The 16,790-nt window shown below is 46.0% G+C and overlaps 1 protein-coding gene across 1 annotated transcript in view; it reads right to left on the bottom strand.

The window, feature by feature from the left end:
* The window catches only part of Pde8b (phosphodiesterase 8B), a 199,082-nt gene extending 196,622 nt beyond the window's left edge, over positions 1 to 2,460 (bottom strand). The window contains exon 1 of the mRNA XM_032899014.1: positions 1,887 to 2,460. Coding sequence (XP_032754905.1) covers positions 1,887 to 2,225 — 339 coding nt within the window. The 5' untranslated portion in view covers positions 2,226 to 2,460. The remainder of the gene's footprint in view (positions 1 to 1,886) is intronic.
* Positions 2,461 to 16,790: the final 14,330 nt, after the last annotated feature.

Genomic DNA, 16,790 nt, shown 5'->3' with positions numbered 1-16,790 from the left:
TAAATTAAGCTCTTGTTTGGAAATCTTGTTGATAAAGTGAGTTAAATTCTTTCCCAGGTCAAGCCTTTTAACACTTAAGCCAAGTAGCACAAGATTTATTCAAGTTTATAGTAACTGCTAATAACCGGGGCTCATTTTCTCCACCAGTTTTTACTCCATTTGGTTTCTAAGTAGCCTCTTGAGGAAGGCATTAAGACAGAGAAAAATAGTCTCATTCATTATTTCTTTTTTGTCTGCTCACTAAACAAACACCAAGTAGCTGGGGTTGCCAGGTACTAAACATGAGTTCCTTGCTACTATGAAAAGAAAAAAAAAAAATACATAAGTTTCTCTTGAGCAACCAAAACAAAATACCACAGAGTTTACGAGTAGTCACTATTTTTGATGACGGCTTCTGGCCTTCAAATCTCCTTTCAAAACCCCAAGTTAAAGATGTTACTAAATATAGCCTTCTTAGCACCTTGAAATCTCTCTTCTAATGGTAACTTTATGGTCTCCTGCTGCTGGCAGGAGACCCAGAGAGCAGCAAACAGAAGCAAATTTGATGCCCACCACAGCCTCTGTAACAAATAATGAGATAAGACTGTTAATGTCCAAAAGCAAGAAAATAAACTTAGTCCTGATACACAGTAGGTATGTGTTAAATGGTATTTTTATGTTAATGGTATTCTCATTTATTACCAGAGAAACATCGAAGCCATTAGTAAACACTGGTTAAGTTATATGTGGCAAAATGAGATTTCCTAGTATAAAAATGAAGTTCTTCGAAAGGCAGCCCACTATCCGTCCTGCGCCCCCACCCCCAGTGTGACTGCACTTAGTCCAGGGAAGACCCAGGGCCTCCTCATACTGGGCCAACTTTTGAGTGTATTTTTACTACTAGATATACAACTGTGTCTTTGTCAAGGAACCATAGAATGGTCTCTGGTAATCCGCGGACTACACAAGAGCTGTGTCTTTCTAGCATTAAGAGTTTAGAGACCATATTTTTCCTCTACCCAATGAGATGTACCGACGCTCTTTGGTTTGCTATAAAGCAATTAATCTGACACAATGAAATCCTCTTGGATGCAATCGTACTTTGAAAACATATCGATGAGTACCGTTGGAATAGATTTCCATCAAGAACTATTTAGAGACTGCCTTAACCATTTTTTCCGCATCCTCACAACCCCCCCCCCCACACACACACACCCCGGAAGACGTCTGCAGAACCACCATCCTGAGACAGCTGCCCTGAACTGCTGGCATTCCAAACCCTGGCTGGGTTCTCTCAATAATGTCCAGGATACAGTCATCCCAGAGAAACACTATAGTAACAACAGGTTCCACTTGGCTCTCCCCTAGTCTCTTTCTATAGCTCTTCAAACATAAACAGTCTGGTTCATTCACAAATCCCTGCACTGGGTCGCTGTACAGAGAACTCCATCCAGCCCCGCTGACTCGCAGGTAAAAATCTGAACCTGAGGCGCTCTAACATCCTGGTGCTGGGGCTGCACCACATACAGATCCAGCTCAGGGCTCAGGTTTCATTCAGAGGAACTCGCATGCTCTTGGTGATGCATACCCATCCCTCCAGCTGCATCCATTGGGCTACAGGCTGACCTCCCTCAACAAGAAACAGGCCGCCCCAATTGCTTTCCGCTGCGCTGCACTCTGCACCTGTCCCCACCCCAGGACCAGCTAGGTTTGTTCCCCTGCACCTCCAGGATCTTTTTCATCTCCAGTTCCCTGGGCCTTCACCACCGGCAAAAAAACAAAAAACAAAAAAACGAAAAGTAAACTCCGCCTTAGCAACACCCTCCCCCAATCGATCGCCCAACTCCCGCACGAACCCCCCACCTAGGACAGACCCGACGGATGACCCCCCACCAGCCAGCATTTACCTTGACGCTGGTGTAGCTAGTCTGGGTCTCGGCCTCGGCGCTGCTGCAGCAGTGGCGCCTCCGGCCCCGGCAGGTGGTCGCTGCGGGCCCGGAGGACCCCGTGCTGCTGCCGCTGCCCAGCTCAGCCCGGGACCTGCGGACTCGGACAGCGCCCGGGGGTCCCGCCGCGCGACTCGGGGGCATGGCGTCGGCGGCGTCGGTCTGCACGAAGAGGCCGTGCAGGGGCGCCGTGGGGCCCTGCGACACGCTGCTGGTCTGGCGGGGCGAGTTGGACTCATCCGAGTCCCGGCAGTAGATCACACCGCTCTGCGAGACATGGATGCTGGGGGCGCAGCCCATCCCTCAGCTGGACTCCCCCGCGCGCGCCCGCCCGCGCCCCCGGGCCACTCGGACTCCCAGCTCCCACGGCCACCTGCAGTGAGGGGGCGGGTGTGGTGACGGCGGTGCCCAGACTGCGCGCCCCCCAGCCTGGGTGGCCGCCGCTCTGTCGGGCTCGCCTCCGTGCCCCCTGGCGAGCGTCCGGGGGCAGCGCGCGTCACCCCAACTTTCCCTCCCGGGCCATCTTCCTCCTGGAGCGGCAGAGCGCGCACACACGGCCCGCGCGCCCCAGCGGCCGCCACCCTCCCCGCCGCAGCGCCCCAAACGCGCGCCCCGCGCCTCCGCCCTCTGCTCCGCCCGCGCCTCGGCCCGCGCCGCCCAGCTCCCCACACTCTGGCCAGGGCGCCCGCCCGCCGGCCGGCTTAGTCTTCCCACTTTCAGTCCTTGCACGTCCTCTTCCAGTCTCAGTCCTCCTCGGGGTCCCCAAGGGCCACCCCACTGCACTCTTCTCCCTGCCGCGCAGTGCCTGGCAGCATGCCTCGATGCCCTCCCCAGTTCTTGGCTGCCCAGAGGCCTCGTCCCTTGGGGCGTTCCTTGTCCACAGAGCCCCCCCAAGTGCTCTAGCCCCTCTCCTCCTAGTCTGCACTAGCTTTGCTCCAGGCCCAGAATAGCTAGGTAGACCTTTGGGGTAAGTCTCTTCTCAAAGACCGGCTTTCAACATCTCCCCGAGTTGTCCCCAGGAAGCCCTATCCAAACAGCAGGGAGCACATAGCTCGGGCCCACCAAGCCCACTGACTGGGTTGTCAACACACTGGAGGAGTTAAGAGACCCAATTCTTGCATAGTTCACCAGGACCCACCTTCCCCCCACATACTAATCCTAACATTCAGCTGGGCGGTGGCCCAACCTTTGGGGGAAAAAAAAACCCATTCCCTATCTGCAAATCCTTCAGAAGTTCTTGCCAAGAGATGGGCTATCCCCACAGGGGAATACAATCCTCATTTCCGTGGGAGATCCAAAGGAAGATCAGAACTTGTTATGGATGTTATGGATGTTTTGTTTTTGTTTGTTGTTTTGTTTTGTTTTTCTTCAGTTCTTCTCTGGGCATCACTAACTGTTAACCCACCCTCCCACTTTTCTTCTTCCCTTGGATTAGGCATTCCAAAATGACCTCTCTCAGCCCCCCAACTCTGCTGTGCGACCATAAGGTGGAAATCCCCCCAGGTACCACTTGCCTACTTAAGGTCTCCTTCAGTGATTTCTACAGCAACCACGGTGGCCCGAGGGAGAGAGTGAGATGGTCTGAACAAGGGTTTCACTTCTAGCTCTATGAGGACAAATTTCAAGGCAAAATACGAAGAAAGGACCGAGTTCAAAACTGTCATGATTCTCCCACCACACCACCATCATCAACTCAGAGGAAGATGTCTGATGATGCCTTCTGACTGCCAAATCCAAACAAGACCGACATCCCTCCACCTCTGAAATTCACGCTGGGGGATGATAGTTTACATCTACACTTCTAAAAACTGGGAGGCTGAGGCCAGTCTGATCTCCATGAGTTCTAGGCCAGCTTGGCCTACAGGATGAGAATCCGATCTCCAAACAGAAACACCACCACATCCCAAGTTCAGATAGAAGGAAGGGAAGGGAAGAGAAGCTCATTCTGCTTTTGTTTTGCATCCCAGTTTAGCTGTAATTTTTTGTTTTTGGTTTTGGTTTTTTGGTTTTTGGTTTTTGGGTTTTTTGTTTGTTTGTTTGTTTTGTTTGTTTTTTCTTTTTTTCTCACTTTAATGGTACCGAAAAGTTCGTCTTGCAATCCATGTTGGGCTTTCTAAGAGGCAGGCAAATAGCGCAAAGGATTTCTGAGTGGGCTGGGCCCACCAACAAACAAAAACTGAGGTAGTGTTTGGCAAGTAATCAGTTTATTTGGTGGTCTTGGAAGCAACATCTTGGGAAGGACGAAAAAAGGGAGGGAGGATGAGTGAAGTCTGAGCTGAGAGAGAAACGGACTAGCCTCGGGCATCCTGTAGGGAGGATTCTGCTTCTAGGGTGGTGCTTCAGAGGGGTCCTGAAGAGAGGGCCCTTCATAGGTCCGCGAAGGTCGGGCAGCCATACCAACAGTGTCCGTGATCTCGGACGAGGTGGACCTCTTTAGCTGAGGCACTTCCCCACTTACTAAAGGGCATGCGAACAGCGGAGGAGTAACTCAGAGCCCTTCTCTCTTCACATAGCAGCTTCCCCACTCTACCGCAGCTCATACAGTTAAGAGTGCCGCGTTACCCAGGATAAACCATATCGGAGCTAAATTACAAGACCCCTCCCCCAAAGTCTCCATCTCCTCTCCAGGTGCAAATTTAATCATCCCAGTAGTTCCTACGCACCCATCTCAGGCATCCTCCATCACGAAACTGAGCACCATATAATTCTCGCGCCGCAGTCATGTTCGGGGCACCTCAAGGAATTCCTCAATGGAACCACCCATTGATGAAAAATGTCCTGTGCTGCTTTGGAAGGCTAAAAAACTATGATAAAAACACAAATTATCCCCTCTCTTCTGGTAGGGAGGCTAGGAGATGAATCATGGCTGCACAGACATCCAGAAACAAATTTAGGTTGAACTTATACATTTTTAAAAATGAGTAAGCCCCGAGAGGGATGACCTCAATGTAGCTAGTGAGGAGGACCAGACAGCTTTAGCGGGTTAATTGGCCATTTCATGTTGGTACCAGGTCCTTCGGTGTTGAATGTGGCTTCACCGTGGGACAGGAGGCAGAAGGAAAAGTACTTTAGATATCCCTTTTTACATTCCATTTTCAAAGCAGCCACAACTCCCACCTCCAAGTCTGGCTAGGTAAAAGGGAAGTAATCTGTCTCTATCATCTCCAAGTGTTCTCAGTGGGAATGTGTGACACCCCCACCCCCACCCCCCACCCCCCCACCCCCCACCCCCCACCCCGTGACAAGGGCAGATCCGAGCCAATCACTGAAACTTACAAGGAGGATAGAAATGGAGAAGAAATGGGACTCTGAAATCATTCCCCCAGCTCAGTGCTGAGCCCAGAGTGCTAGCCTCAGGAAGAAATCTCCGAACTGACTCCCTAGCAAGGACACCAGTGCCACCCAGGGTAACAACGGTCCCCTCACACTACAGTCGTACAGTCGTCATGTAGGCCTGAGTTGTGAAATAAGGTCAGGAAACCCAACATTATAAAAAGAAATTAATTAACGTGAGAACATTTTAGCAACAATGTCCAAAAAGCAAATCGAAAGAAACCTAACTGAACTTAAAAGAAAAAAAAAAAAAGTACTTAAAAAGAAACAAAAAAAAGAAAAAAAAACTTATCTAATGTCCAAGGTCAGCAGAGCGGCTTCTATGTTTTATAATAATATTAAGTAAGCACTTACTGCAAAATCATGACCCAGAGCACTGCAGGATCTTGAAGAACGAAGGTCCATTCCAATTCTGAAATGGGATGAATCTCCCAGAATTCCTCTCAAAGAGCAGAAAATGTGACTAATACATTTTTGAATCCTTTTTAACCACAAAGGTTAAAACAACCATAGCCACCTGATTGATTTTTAGACAATGAAACCTTTAATCAACTGACCAACCTTACAGAACTTCTGGGTTCAAAGAGTGTTCCTGCGGGGGGGTCAAATGACACCATTTATTAGGCAACTGGAGAAGGTTCGCTGAACTCATTTGGAAGGATTATTCTGAAACCTGACCCTGTGTAACCTTGGGGAAGTCATTTAACTTCGGGGCTTCGGCTTCCTGCATAATCTCTGACCTCTCCAAATCACTGACATTTGGAATTGCTAAGAAAGTTTTCTTCCTCTTATAAGATAATTTTTAATTTAAAATCATGGGCCTTGTTTTTAAGCTGAAAGGGCAGTACCGCTCCCTTAGGGCACATCAGTATTACCCGGAAGAATTTGTCAGAAACATGATAATTCCACCTTGTGGGTGTGCAGGGCCGATCCTGCACCTGTCATTTCTAAGGAAGTAAACCCAGTGTAGCCTGCCCTCACCCGTCTTTGTGGAGCTGTACAGGAGTAATGGCTGTCATTCTTATACAGACCTGTGGTACCCACACAACGAGGCCACTCCCTACCACAGGCTAAGTTCTCGCCGCCACTCTGTCTGCCTCCACTAAAACTGGCTCGAGAGACGGATGTGGCAGGAGAAAGAGGCACACTCCGTGCTGGCTCGAAGCTGGTGATCTCAGAGCTTACTAGAGCAGCATACCAGAACCTTGACCCAGTAAAGACATAAGATGTTCCACACCAGCTGGGCCCAACATGGCTGACGTAAAAGGCTACAAAAATGTTCTTTGCTTAATGATAAATACCATCTCCATAACACGTAAAAGTGCCTACCCATCACGTATCCTGACGTCACGACATTAGGGATACCTCACAGGAGTACAGAAAGAGTGTTGTCAGGAAGTGGTGCTATGGAGAAATTCACACTCACTCCCAGAATGCCTTGCCTTCCCCTCTCCTTAACTCTGATAACCCACCCCTCCATCAGTTTGACTATCAAAGTACCTACCCAAAATAGCACCATGCTACTACTGATTCTACTCACCCTTTGAGCACAGTGCCTTTGCCTATAATAAAACCCCTCTCATTCCTTCATTGTCTTCACTTCCAATTCTTTCTTTGAAGGAGAGAAGAATCTAGAAGCACTGGGCAGAGGTGTCAATCTGACACTCTTCCCTCCTAACCCACGCTTCATGCTGTTTCCCCAAGAGTCCTAGCATTCATCAGGAACTAGACCCCCTGCCAGTCATGCATCCGCCTTCAGACTTGCATGGCTAACTTCCTCCCTTCCTTAAGTCTCTTTTGCAATGTCTCCTGCACCATGTTTCCATCCTCAACCCCTGTTTAAAACTTTAATCAGCGTTCGTTCATTTGTCTGTGCCCCTCCTGAATCCCCTTGGCCTGGATTTTTCCTTGTGTTGTAGCTTAAGCCACCCTCGTTTCACTAGATAATTAGCTCACTTGTAATATTTACTGTCTATCTTCTCTCAATAGAATCTAGGATCTCCATAGGCAGGATTTTTCTACTTTTTTTTTTAATCTCATACCTCTGTTGTCCCGGTGACTAACATAGCCACCTGGGTACTTGAGGTGCTTTGAATACTCTTGGCCCAGGGAGTGGTACTATTTGGAAGTGTGGCCTTGTTGGAGTAGGTGTGGCCTTGTTAGAGTAGGAGTGGCCTTGCTGGAGGAAGTGTGTCACTGTGGGAGTGGGGGACTTTGAAGTTCCACCCACTTCGGAAGAGTAAGTAGTCTTCCACTAGCAGCCTTCAGATGAAGATGTAGAACTCTCCGCTCCTCCTGCACCATGCCTGCCTGGATGCTGCCACACTCCTGCCTTGATGATAAGGGACTGAACCTCTGAACCTGTAAGCCAGTCCCAGTTAAATGTTGTTCTTATAAGAGTTGCTTTGGTCATGGTGTCTGTTCACAGCAAGACCCTAACTAAAACAGTACTCAAATATTTGTTGAATGAAAGAATGAATTATTTTCTTTGCCTTCGCATCTCTGAATTGTCACAGATCAAAATTAAGGAAACTATTGTTTTAAGCAGGAAATTTCATGTTCTATGATTTTAGTTTTTAAAGTCAATGAATGTGTTTAACTTGGAAATCCTCCTTTTAGAAATAAAATCATCTGAGTAGATATTCTTCTATCAGTGCTAGTTGTAGTAATGAAGTGTGAAAAAATCCATATATCAAACACTTAAGGAGCAGCAGCAAACTGCTTAAATGAAAATTAGATTGGAAAGCAATATAATATATACATATCAATTACAAACATGAAAAACGACATGTAATTATTGAGTTCATAAGTGGATGTCAAATGTGATCTAGAACTTGCATAAAGACAGTCTAAGTGACTTAGTGTAACGTTACCTAACCATCTTCTTTTAAAAACAATGGTGAGTTACCGTCTCTAGGCTTTCATTGGTAAATTTTTCCATCAAATCAGGAGAAAGATGGTAGGAGAAGGCCCCAAGGAATGTGAAAAGAGATGGAAAAAGTAATAGATACATCCTTACAGGGAAACACAGAACCAGATCCGCAGAGTGAGAGACAAAGAAAGACACAGCAGACATTTTTAGGGTGGAATATTCCTGGCTAGTGCATTTATAGATGCAGCTTTTCAAAGAGGAAAAAAAAATAACTTGTATTTTTAATTATGCTTGCATCACTTTTTAGATTTTTTTTTTGTCAGAGACCAAATGAAATTAAGGAAAGGATTTGGCCCATAGGACCATTCCTTCTTGCCAATTGTAGAAAATGAAAACAAAGACGATGAGGGAGGAAAGTCAACTAACATCTCTGACTTCCTTGGGTCAACATCACCAAACTTGCAGGGCAGTGAGTACCAGACCCTCATCCGCATAGTATAACAGTGATCTGTCCTTTTCATGAACAAAACTACCACAAGGAAAGGGCTGGACCAGCTTCCAGGAAGAATTCTATAGTCCCCTTTGCTCTTTGTCTCCAGGTCCTCTTGGGCCCAAGCAATCAGGCTATGAAGGATGGAACAATCATTTCCAAATGCCTTGTAAATACATTTCGCAAGAATGTTCAAGACATGAAAGGATATTCAAATGAAACTTGGGGTAGGGCCCACTCTGCGAAGGAGCTTCCACAGTATCCATGGATGTAGGGCTTTCAAGAAACAACAAAGCATAATACAGAAGGTACAAGAGCAGCTAAATGACTGCGCTATCAATTTCTCTGGTCGCTGTGATAACTGGGAAAGGCTTGCAAGAGAAAGAAGACTGCTAGCTAGACCCTGACTGGGGACTTACTAATCAGAGGAATCTGTATGAGCAAAGGGACAGAGGCACATCTAACCCTGATGGAACTGGGCTCTGAGAAGGCACTGGACAACCAGACATCTATTCCTGAGCCAGAGATGATAAACACAAGGAGGAAGGAGACAGAAAGTGCCAGGTGCTGAAATTGCCTTTCTGTGTCAACCTTACCTACATGTTCTGCTTCCTGTACAAAACCACCTTGCGTGACAATCTACATTGAGAAAACAAGTCTACCTGTTGTCTGACTAAAGATGTTTGCCGAGTGATGAAGACTTCCACTAGAGATGGCTCCTTTAATACCCATATATAGTACTTGAGATTTTAGACATTCTGAACCAAGGTTTATATTTTTGATTTACATAAAAAATGTTTCTGGTAAACAATATATGAAGCAAGGTGCAGTGCACACTTATGGCTGTGCAATGCACGTGAGTTTAAGATTTCCCAAATGCCTCATGAGTTTACAGTCCAGGTTTGTTTGCCTGTCCTAGTTTGTTGTCTGTTGTTGTGTCAAACATCATGACAGAACCAACCTGGAGAGGAAAAAGTTTATTTCATCTTACTTGTCTCAATCATTGTCAGTTATTAAGAGAAGTCAGGGCAGGACCCTGGAGCTAAGAACTGAAGCAGAGGTCACAGAAGACCGTCATCTTCTGACTTACTCCACATAGCTTGCTCAGCCTGCTTTCTTTTCTTTTTTTTTTAAGATTTATTTATTCATTTATTATATATAAGTACACTGAAGCTATTTTCAGACACACCAGAAGAGGGCATCAGGTCTCATTACAGATTGTTGTGAGCCACCATGTGGTTGTTGGGAGTTGAACTCAGGACCTCTGGAAGAGCAGTCAGTGCTCTTAACCTCTGAGCCGTCTCTCCAGCCCTCTCAGTCTGCTTTCTTAAACAATTCTTACACCACCCGCCAAGGATGGCACCGCCCACGAGTGAGTAGGCTGGACCGTTTAACATCAATCATTAATCATGAAAACGTGCCACAGACTTTCCTACGGGCTAGTCTGATGGAGACACTTTCTCAATTGGGTTCCCTCTCCCCGGATCACTTGAACACATGACAGGTTGACAGAAAACTAATGAGCAAATTGGGTGTTGTTGCTTAACCTCAACATGGAGGAGAACTGATTAAAATTGAAGGCTAGCCAGTGCTATAAAGTAAGTTTCAGGCCATCCTAGGCTACAGACTGAGACCCTGTTTGAAAACAAGCAACAAGCAGCGAGCAGATACGTCTAGGGTTCTAAGCAGGCCCTCCGCTGCTGGGAGGCACACACCTTCACAGGTACACCATTTACTCCAGGGCATCCCATAATCCATTCCTTCAGCAAATACTGAGACCCTACTGTGAATCACACACTAACACTGCACCAGAAAATAAGAAGGAAAGAGTGTCCGTTTCCGTGAATTTAGACCCCTGGCGTGGAAGATTAGAAAGATAAACAGTAAACTCTCTGGGAGTGGCGAAGGTATTGAAGAGCGTTGAAACCCGTCAAAGAGGCCTGGCATGCTGATATGCACATAGAGCCCCAAATCTTAGGGAGCAAAGGCAAGAAAACGGCTGCAAATACAAGGCTGGCTTGGTGTCTATAGTTAGTCACACACCAGCTAGAGCTTCACAGTAAGACTCTGGAAAGAAAGAAAGAAAGAAAGAAAGAAAGAAAGAAAGAAAGAAAGAAAGAAAGAAAGAAAGAAAGAAAGAAAGAAAGAAAGAAAGAGAGAAAGAAAATTGATAAATCCTGAAGTAGAATTGTATTTTCTCAGAGAAGAGGCCTTCTTGGCTAAGAAAACATTATCAAATGGACTCTTCCTTCATTCCTTTTTCATCTGCACACCCAGAACACCAAGTCCTACCACTACCCATAAGAGACATGAAGAAGGGTATCACAGCCCCGGCAGGAACACACGTATGTATGCACAAGCATGTTCATACTTGCTATAAGATTAAAAACCCTGACTCAAGGGAGAAAGAAGACTTTGGGTACAGAGCACTAGAAGATGTCACCAAGAAGATAGATAGGGTGTGGTTCCTCAAAAAGAGAGGGATTTGAGTAACTAGAAAAAAAAAAAGAGCATTATAGAAGACCTCCATGAAGACCTAGAGATGACAGCACTTGATGAATACTTGAAGAGCAATAAAGAAGGGGGCTCAAAGGCCTTGGGCTGAACCACACCCGCTATGAACCCTGCGAGGAATACACCTGTACATACAGTGGGTGCTTCCCCCAATTGGGCATTTTGTGGGGTCCAGAACTTTGAGTCTAGAGACCAGAAAGTATCCACTCAACACCAATGCTGACACTTGTTCCCCAGAACGGGACTAGAATAGGAGGCAAGACATCAAGACGTTCTTTTGTGTTTACTACAAGGTCTGAAGAACTTACAATCTAGGAAGAAGAAACAGTTGTTTTAAAGACCAGAAGAGAGAAGACAGGCAGGTCAGCCTCCAAGTACTCCTGGTCAACCAATGAGTACATGGCTTACCCTTTCCCGGTGAGAGGAAGAAAGTCATCTCTGCCAAGACTTCCTTCCATGCATTTCCCTACAACCAGCCCCACCCAGGGATGTTAGTTCCTTGCTTCCTGTTTGGATTGCTAAAGTCAACCTTTGAGGCTTTTGCTGCAAGAACAGCCTTTTAGGCCTTGGAGTTTCATGTCATTACCAGTTCCAGGAGCTGGAAGATGGCAGTTCAGCCTAGGGGCCCTGTATTAACACCTCCTGTGGATCTTGGGTCTTAATCCTCTTGCTTTGGCTGTGAGGGCAGTTCCAGAAGCCTCCTCACAGGAAGTGTCTTCCTTCTTGGAATCTGACATTTGCTCTGCAGAATGGTACTTCCTGTGTTATATCATTAAATGTCTCCAAGGCAACAGTAGCTGGGGCATGACTGATAACGTCTTCATACTTCATATCATAGACAGAAATAGACTAAGCCACGTGGAAGGAAGCTTCCGGGGGTTCTCCAAACCAGTGGCAACCAAACTTTAACATCTATCGGAGCGTGCGATCTGCTGAGACACAGACTGCAAGGCCAGAGAAGGTGCGTTTCTAACTCCGACCTGAGTAACAGGACTGCCGCTGGCTCCAGATCATACTTCAAAAACCACTTCTAGACCCAAAGCAGGATGTTACAAACAACAAACAACGGCAGTGGCTGGAGCACAAGTCCTCACTTATAATATTTGGTTTTTCTGGGACACAATTTGTGCTTGAAGCCAAAGCTTCATTCCACAGAGAATTACCAGAACACTGTCAGATGAAGGAAGGACAAGAGGAGGGTAGATCTGGGGTGTCTCCAGTCACTCCGAGCTCTGGAAGTCTGCAGAGGACTGGTTTACTCACAGAAGTCAATACAATACTTTTTTATACACAACAGCAATGCATTCCTGGCAGAGCACTTGATCACATTTTTTTCTTATGATAAATGATTCAAACCCAGGAAGACAAGCCCACTGTGGCATTTTAAGGACCATAAAGTTTGGTAAAAGGAGGGCTGGGGGCGAGGGGGGAGGTGAGATTGGGAGGAGAAGGGATAGTATAAATTGGTCCACCGTATAGACACAAAGCAGATTAAAAATTATTCCTATAATGCCAGCCACCACGTGGGAACAGCTCAGTAGCAACCGTTTGGAGCTCGGCGTGCCTTATGTCTCTAGGTCGCTCTTGTGTTTGTGACTTTAGATAGGAAAAATTTCAACACCTCTTTTCTGTTTACCACTAACCTGAACTCCCACCTGGCTTAGCTAATTACTTGCTTCCTCTGAGCATTGAGTCACCCACTTTTAGAAGTTATAAAAACCCAACACAAGCCTTTGACAAAGAAATATGGCCAGGGCTGAGCCCGACACTGAGATCTCAAAGCTTTCACATCAGTGAATCTATTCCTGTTTAAATCACCAGCCTTTACAGATGTCCCTCCCCAGGGAGTCATAAGCAATGCTTACCCCTCCTCTGCAGGTCCCAGTGACCAGCAAAGCTACAGTCCCACCAAAGTTTACCTGGCAGGAACCAATGAGCTTACAGGGCTTACTTACAGATTGTAGGTGAGGGGTTATTTACTAGAATATGGGTGCTGTCCTACAAAAGCTCACACTACAAAGTCTTTACCTGTGGATGCAGATAATCTTCCACATCCTGCTTGTCCCCAAGGCCAAGTGTAGTTAGGGCAGAGTTCGCATACAGCAGGTGGTAGGAGCTCACAGGGGAGGGTCCTGTTACTTATAAGGAGATGTAAACAGTCAACAAGCCCAGTTGGAATGATCTTCGGTAAAGGGGCACAGCCAAACACCCCAAGATTACAACTCTTTGGGCTAAGAGAATATTCCTATCCAATACCAGCATAAACATTGCCTTAAACGACATGCACACGCTCATATACACACTCACACGCAAAACTCATACACACGATACACACATTCACACTTACATATAATCACATATACACACTCAAACTTAGACACGCTTGCATACACAACTCACACTGACACACATACACCCTCTATGGAGTCTTGAAACAAAAGTGACTCATTGGGACATATATGAGAGCCATCTTTCGATGACTCCAAGGAAACAGCTCCTTTGGACACAGGTGAAAAGTGACACATATGGACTCACAGCAAATGTGACAGCATGCACAAGACCTATGCAAGCACAAAGCAGTCAACACAGAGAGACGTATAAGGCATGAAATCCCAGCCCTAGCCTTGGAACAATTGGCAATTGTTACTGCTGGCAAAAGACATTTGATCTTCTCTAGGTGTATAGTCCAACCATGCTCCAATGGTAGACCACTCCTCCATGAGTGGACAGTAGAAATTGGCCATGATGGGAAGAGGGGGAAGGAACAAAGTTGGGTGGATAAGGAAACAGGGGTGGGTCCAGGAAGAGCTTGTGGGAGGAAGAATGAATATGATCAAATTACAGAGTATGAAACTTAAAAAAAAAAAAATCTAATCAAATACGAAATAAAAATGCTGAATTTGAGAGCTAAAACCATGAAACTCTTAAAACCTGTAAACCCTACCCTTAGAGGTATGAGTTCAAGACCAGCCTGATAAGACTCACTTAAAACAAGTAGCAACACGAATTGGCCTTGTAGACCTACTAAGTTAAAGGAGTTAGACCAAAGGCCACAAAGTATGGTCCGTTTGCACAAAATATCCAGTCTATCCTGACAAATGCTGACATATAAATCAGGTAGTTGCCAAGGTTTGGAAATTCAGAGCCTGGAGAATGGGTGTTTCAGGACATGGGATTTCCCTTCAGAGCGATGTTTTAAAATAGCTGGAACTAGATGGGAGTTGTGGTTGCACAGTGTTGTGAAGTCAGGTGTATTTCATCAGACACTTTAAAATGGCGAGTTTTATACTGAGCATGTTTTATTACAATAAAGCAGAGTCATTCATCACTTCACGAGAATAAAAGAAAAACACCTATCAGCATCTAATAAATGCAGGGGAAACATCTGACAATTCCCTAAATACACTAACTAGATAAGAAATCTCGATTAAACCATTTATTAAAGGCCCTTTGTTCGATCCACAGCATCAGAAAAGAGAGAGAAGGAATATGCAGTACGATCCTCAGTGGAAAATTCCTCAACGTCTCTCATATTAAAGCACAGAAGTACATCACCCCACCCCTATAGGAGAGACTGGGACCACTGCACTAATGCAAGAAAAGAAAGACTTGGGCTGGGGTTGGGGATTTAGGTCAGTGGTAGAGCGCTTGCCTAGCAAGTGCAAGGCCCTGGGTTCGGTCCCCAGCTCCGAAAAAAAAAAAAGAATTAAAAAAAAAAGAAAGAAAGAAAGACTTGGGCTAGATACAAATTCTTCAGAAGCACACATGTGTGCACGGAAACTCCTAAAGACTGTAAAACAACACCAGACCCAATAAGGGAGTTCAGCAAACCTCAGACCACAAGACTAATAAACACAGGTCACCTGTTTTCTATATTCTAGTAATGAGAACTGGGAATTTGAAATTTAAACGTCATTTATGATGATGTTGGGAAGCACAAACCTTTCTCTGTGGCTTTCCTTGCTAAAAGTTAAAACACCAATGAAAAGGTATGGGAAACCCGGAGATCTGCTCGGTTCCTTGGCAGCCATGTTGTTTCTGGGACATCAGCTCGCAAAACATGGTTGGATCTACTCAATGTCATTCCAATCTAGAAACTGACCAAATGGTTCTAAAGTCTGTGTACAAAGATCTACAATAACTCAGTGAATTCTGCAAACAAAATGGAAAGATGATGCCTGCTTCTAAGGTTGAATAGAAAGCCACAGTGTGCAAAGCAGACGCCGGTGCATGATGACAGACAAACAGGAAAGTGGAGCACTATACTGTCCAGGTACAGCACCGGGCATCAGTCCACCTCCAACAGCACTTCCGTGGAAGTCAGCAATGGAGCAAGGCTGACTGTGCACACAAAACGATGGAACAAAACAACCCATAAGTAGAAACTCTGACCCTTACCATTCACAAACATTAGCCCATGTGGTCATGGGTCATAGAATAGCCCATGGGTCATAGAATTCAGCAAAGAATCCAAGGCTTAGAAACTTCTAGAAGTAAACATAGATGTTTACAAATGTGGAGTTAGCAAAGATGGCTTAGGGAAAAATATGTAAAAGGAATGTGCCACGGAAAGGAAGAAAGTGTGTGAGTGTGTGTGTGTGTGTGTGTGTGTGTGTGTGTTGTGTGTGTGTTGAAGTCCAACAGAAGCTTAGTGTCTGTTCTTGTAAAGTGCCTCTACGAAAAGAAAAAGGGACATCACTGACTGAGAGGAAAATATATTTGGGATAGACTTACCTCACAGGACTAGAGACAGGTGTGGGACAGTGGTTGTCTAATATAAGCAAGACCCTTGGTTCATTTCCAATAATACACACACACACACACACACACACACACACACACACACACATCATAATGAAGAGAACAACCACAAAGGGTCACATACATGTGTTACCTTTCTCACTACCAGAGACCTGTTAAAGGAGTGAAGGGAGGAAGCTTTCAGTTGTTTGTGGCATTAGGTGAGGAACGGCCCACGGTTGTGGCAGCAGACATGTGGGACTGGCTGCTTGCTCACATTTCAATGGCTCGGGAAGCAGAGAGGAGGACAGAAAGCAGGGCAAGGTTATACAGCCTCGGGGCACTCTCCACTGTGGCCCATTTCCTCTAACTAGTTGCCTTAAGGTTTTACTGCTGTGAACAGACACCATGACCAGGGCAACTCTTAAGGACAGCATTTAACTGGGGCTGGCTTACAGGTTCAGAGGTTCAGTCCGTTATCATCAAGGTGGGAGTGTGGCAGCATCCAGGCAGGCACGGTGCAGGGGGAGCTGAAAGTTCTACATCTTTATCTGAAGGCTGCTAGTGGAAGACTCACTTCCAGGCAGCTAGGATGAGGGTCTTAAGGCCACGCCCACAGTGACACACCTACTCCAACAAGGCTGCACCTCCTAATAGTGCCACTCCCTGGGCCAACCATATACAAACCGTCACACTAGTCCTAACTTCTATTGGTCCCACAACCTCCAGAAACAGTGCTACCATCTGGGGAACAAACGTTCAAACATCGGAGCCTGGTTGTTTATGGTAGGTATTTGAATCCACTACAACGCATGGTACAGTTGGCGTAGACGAATGAAGGCAACTCTGTCCCCAGTAATAGAAAGACGATCAGTGGATGCTTCCTGACTCTGGTCATGGACTGACTCCAGGAGGG

This window comes from Rattus rattus, chromosome 3 (genome assembly GCF_011064425.1).
Source record: "Rattus rattus isolate New Zealand chromosome 3, Rrattus_CSIRO_v1, whole genome shotgun sequence".
Lineage (NCBI taxonomy): Eukaryota > Metazoa > Chordata > Mammalia > Rodentia > Muridae > Rattus > Rattus rattus.
This window is presented reverse-complemented; position numbering and strand designations above follow the sequence as displayed.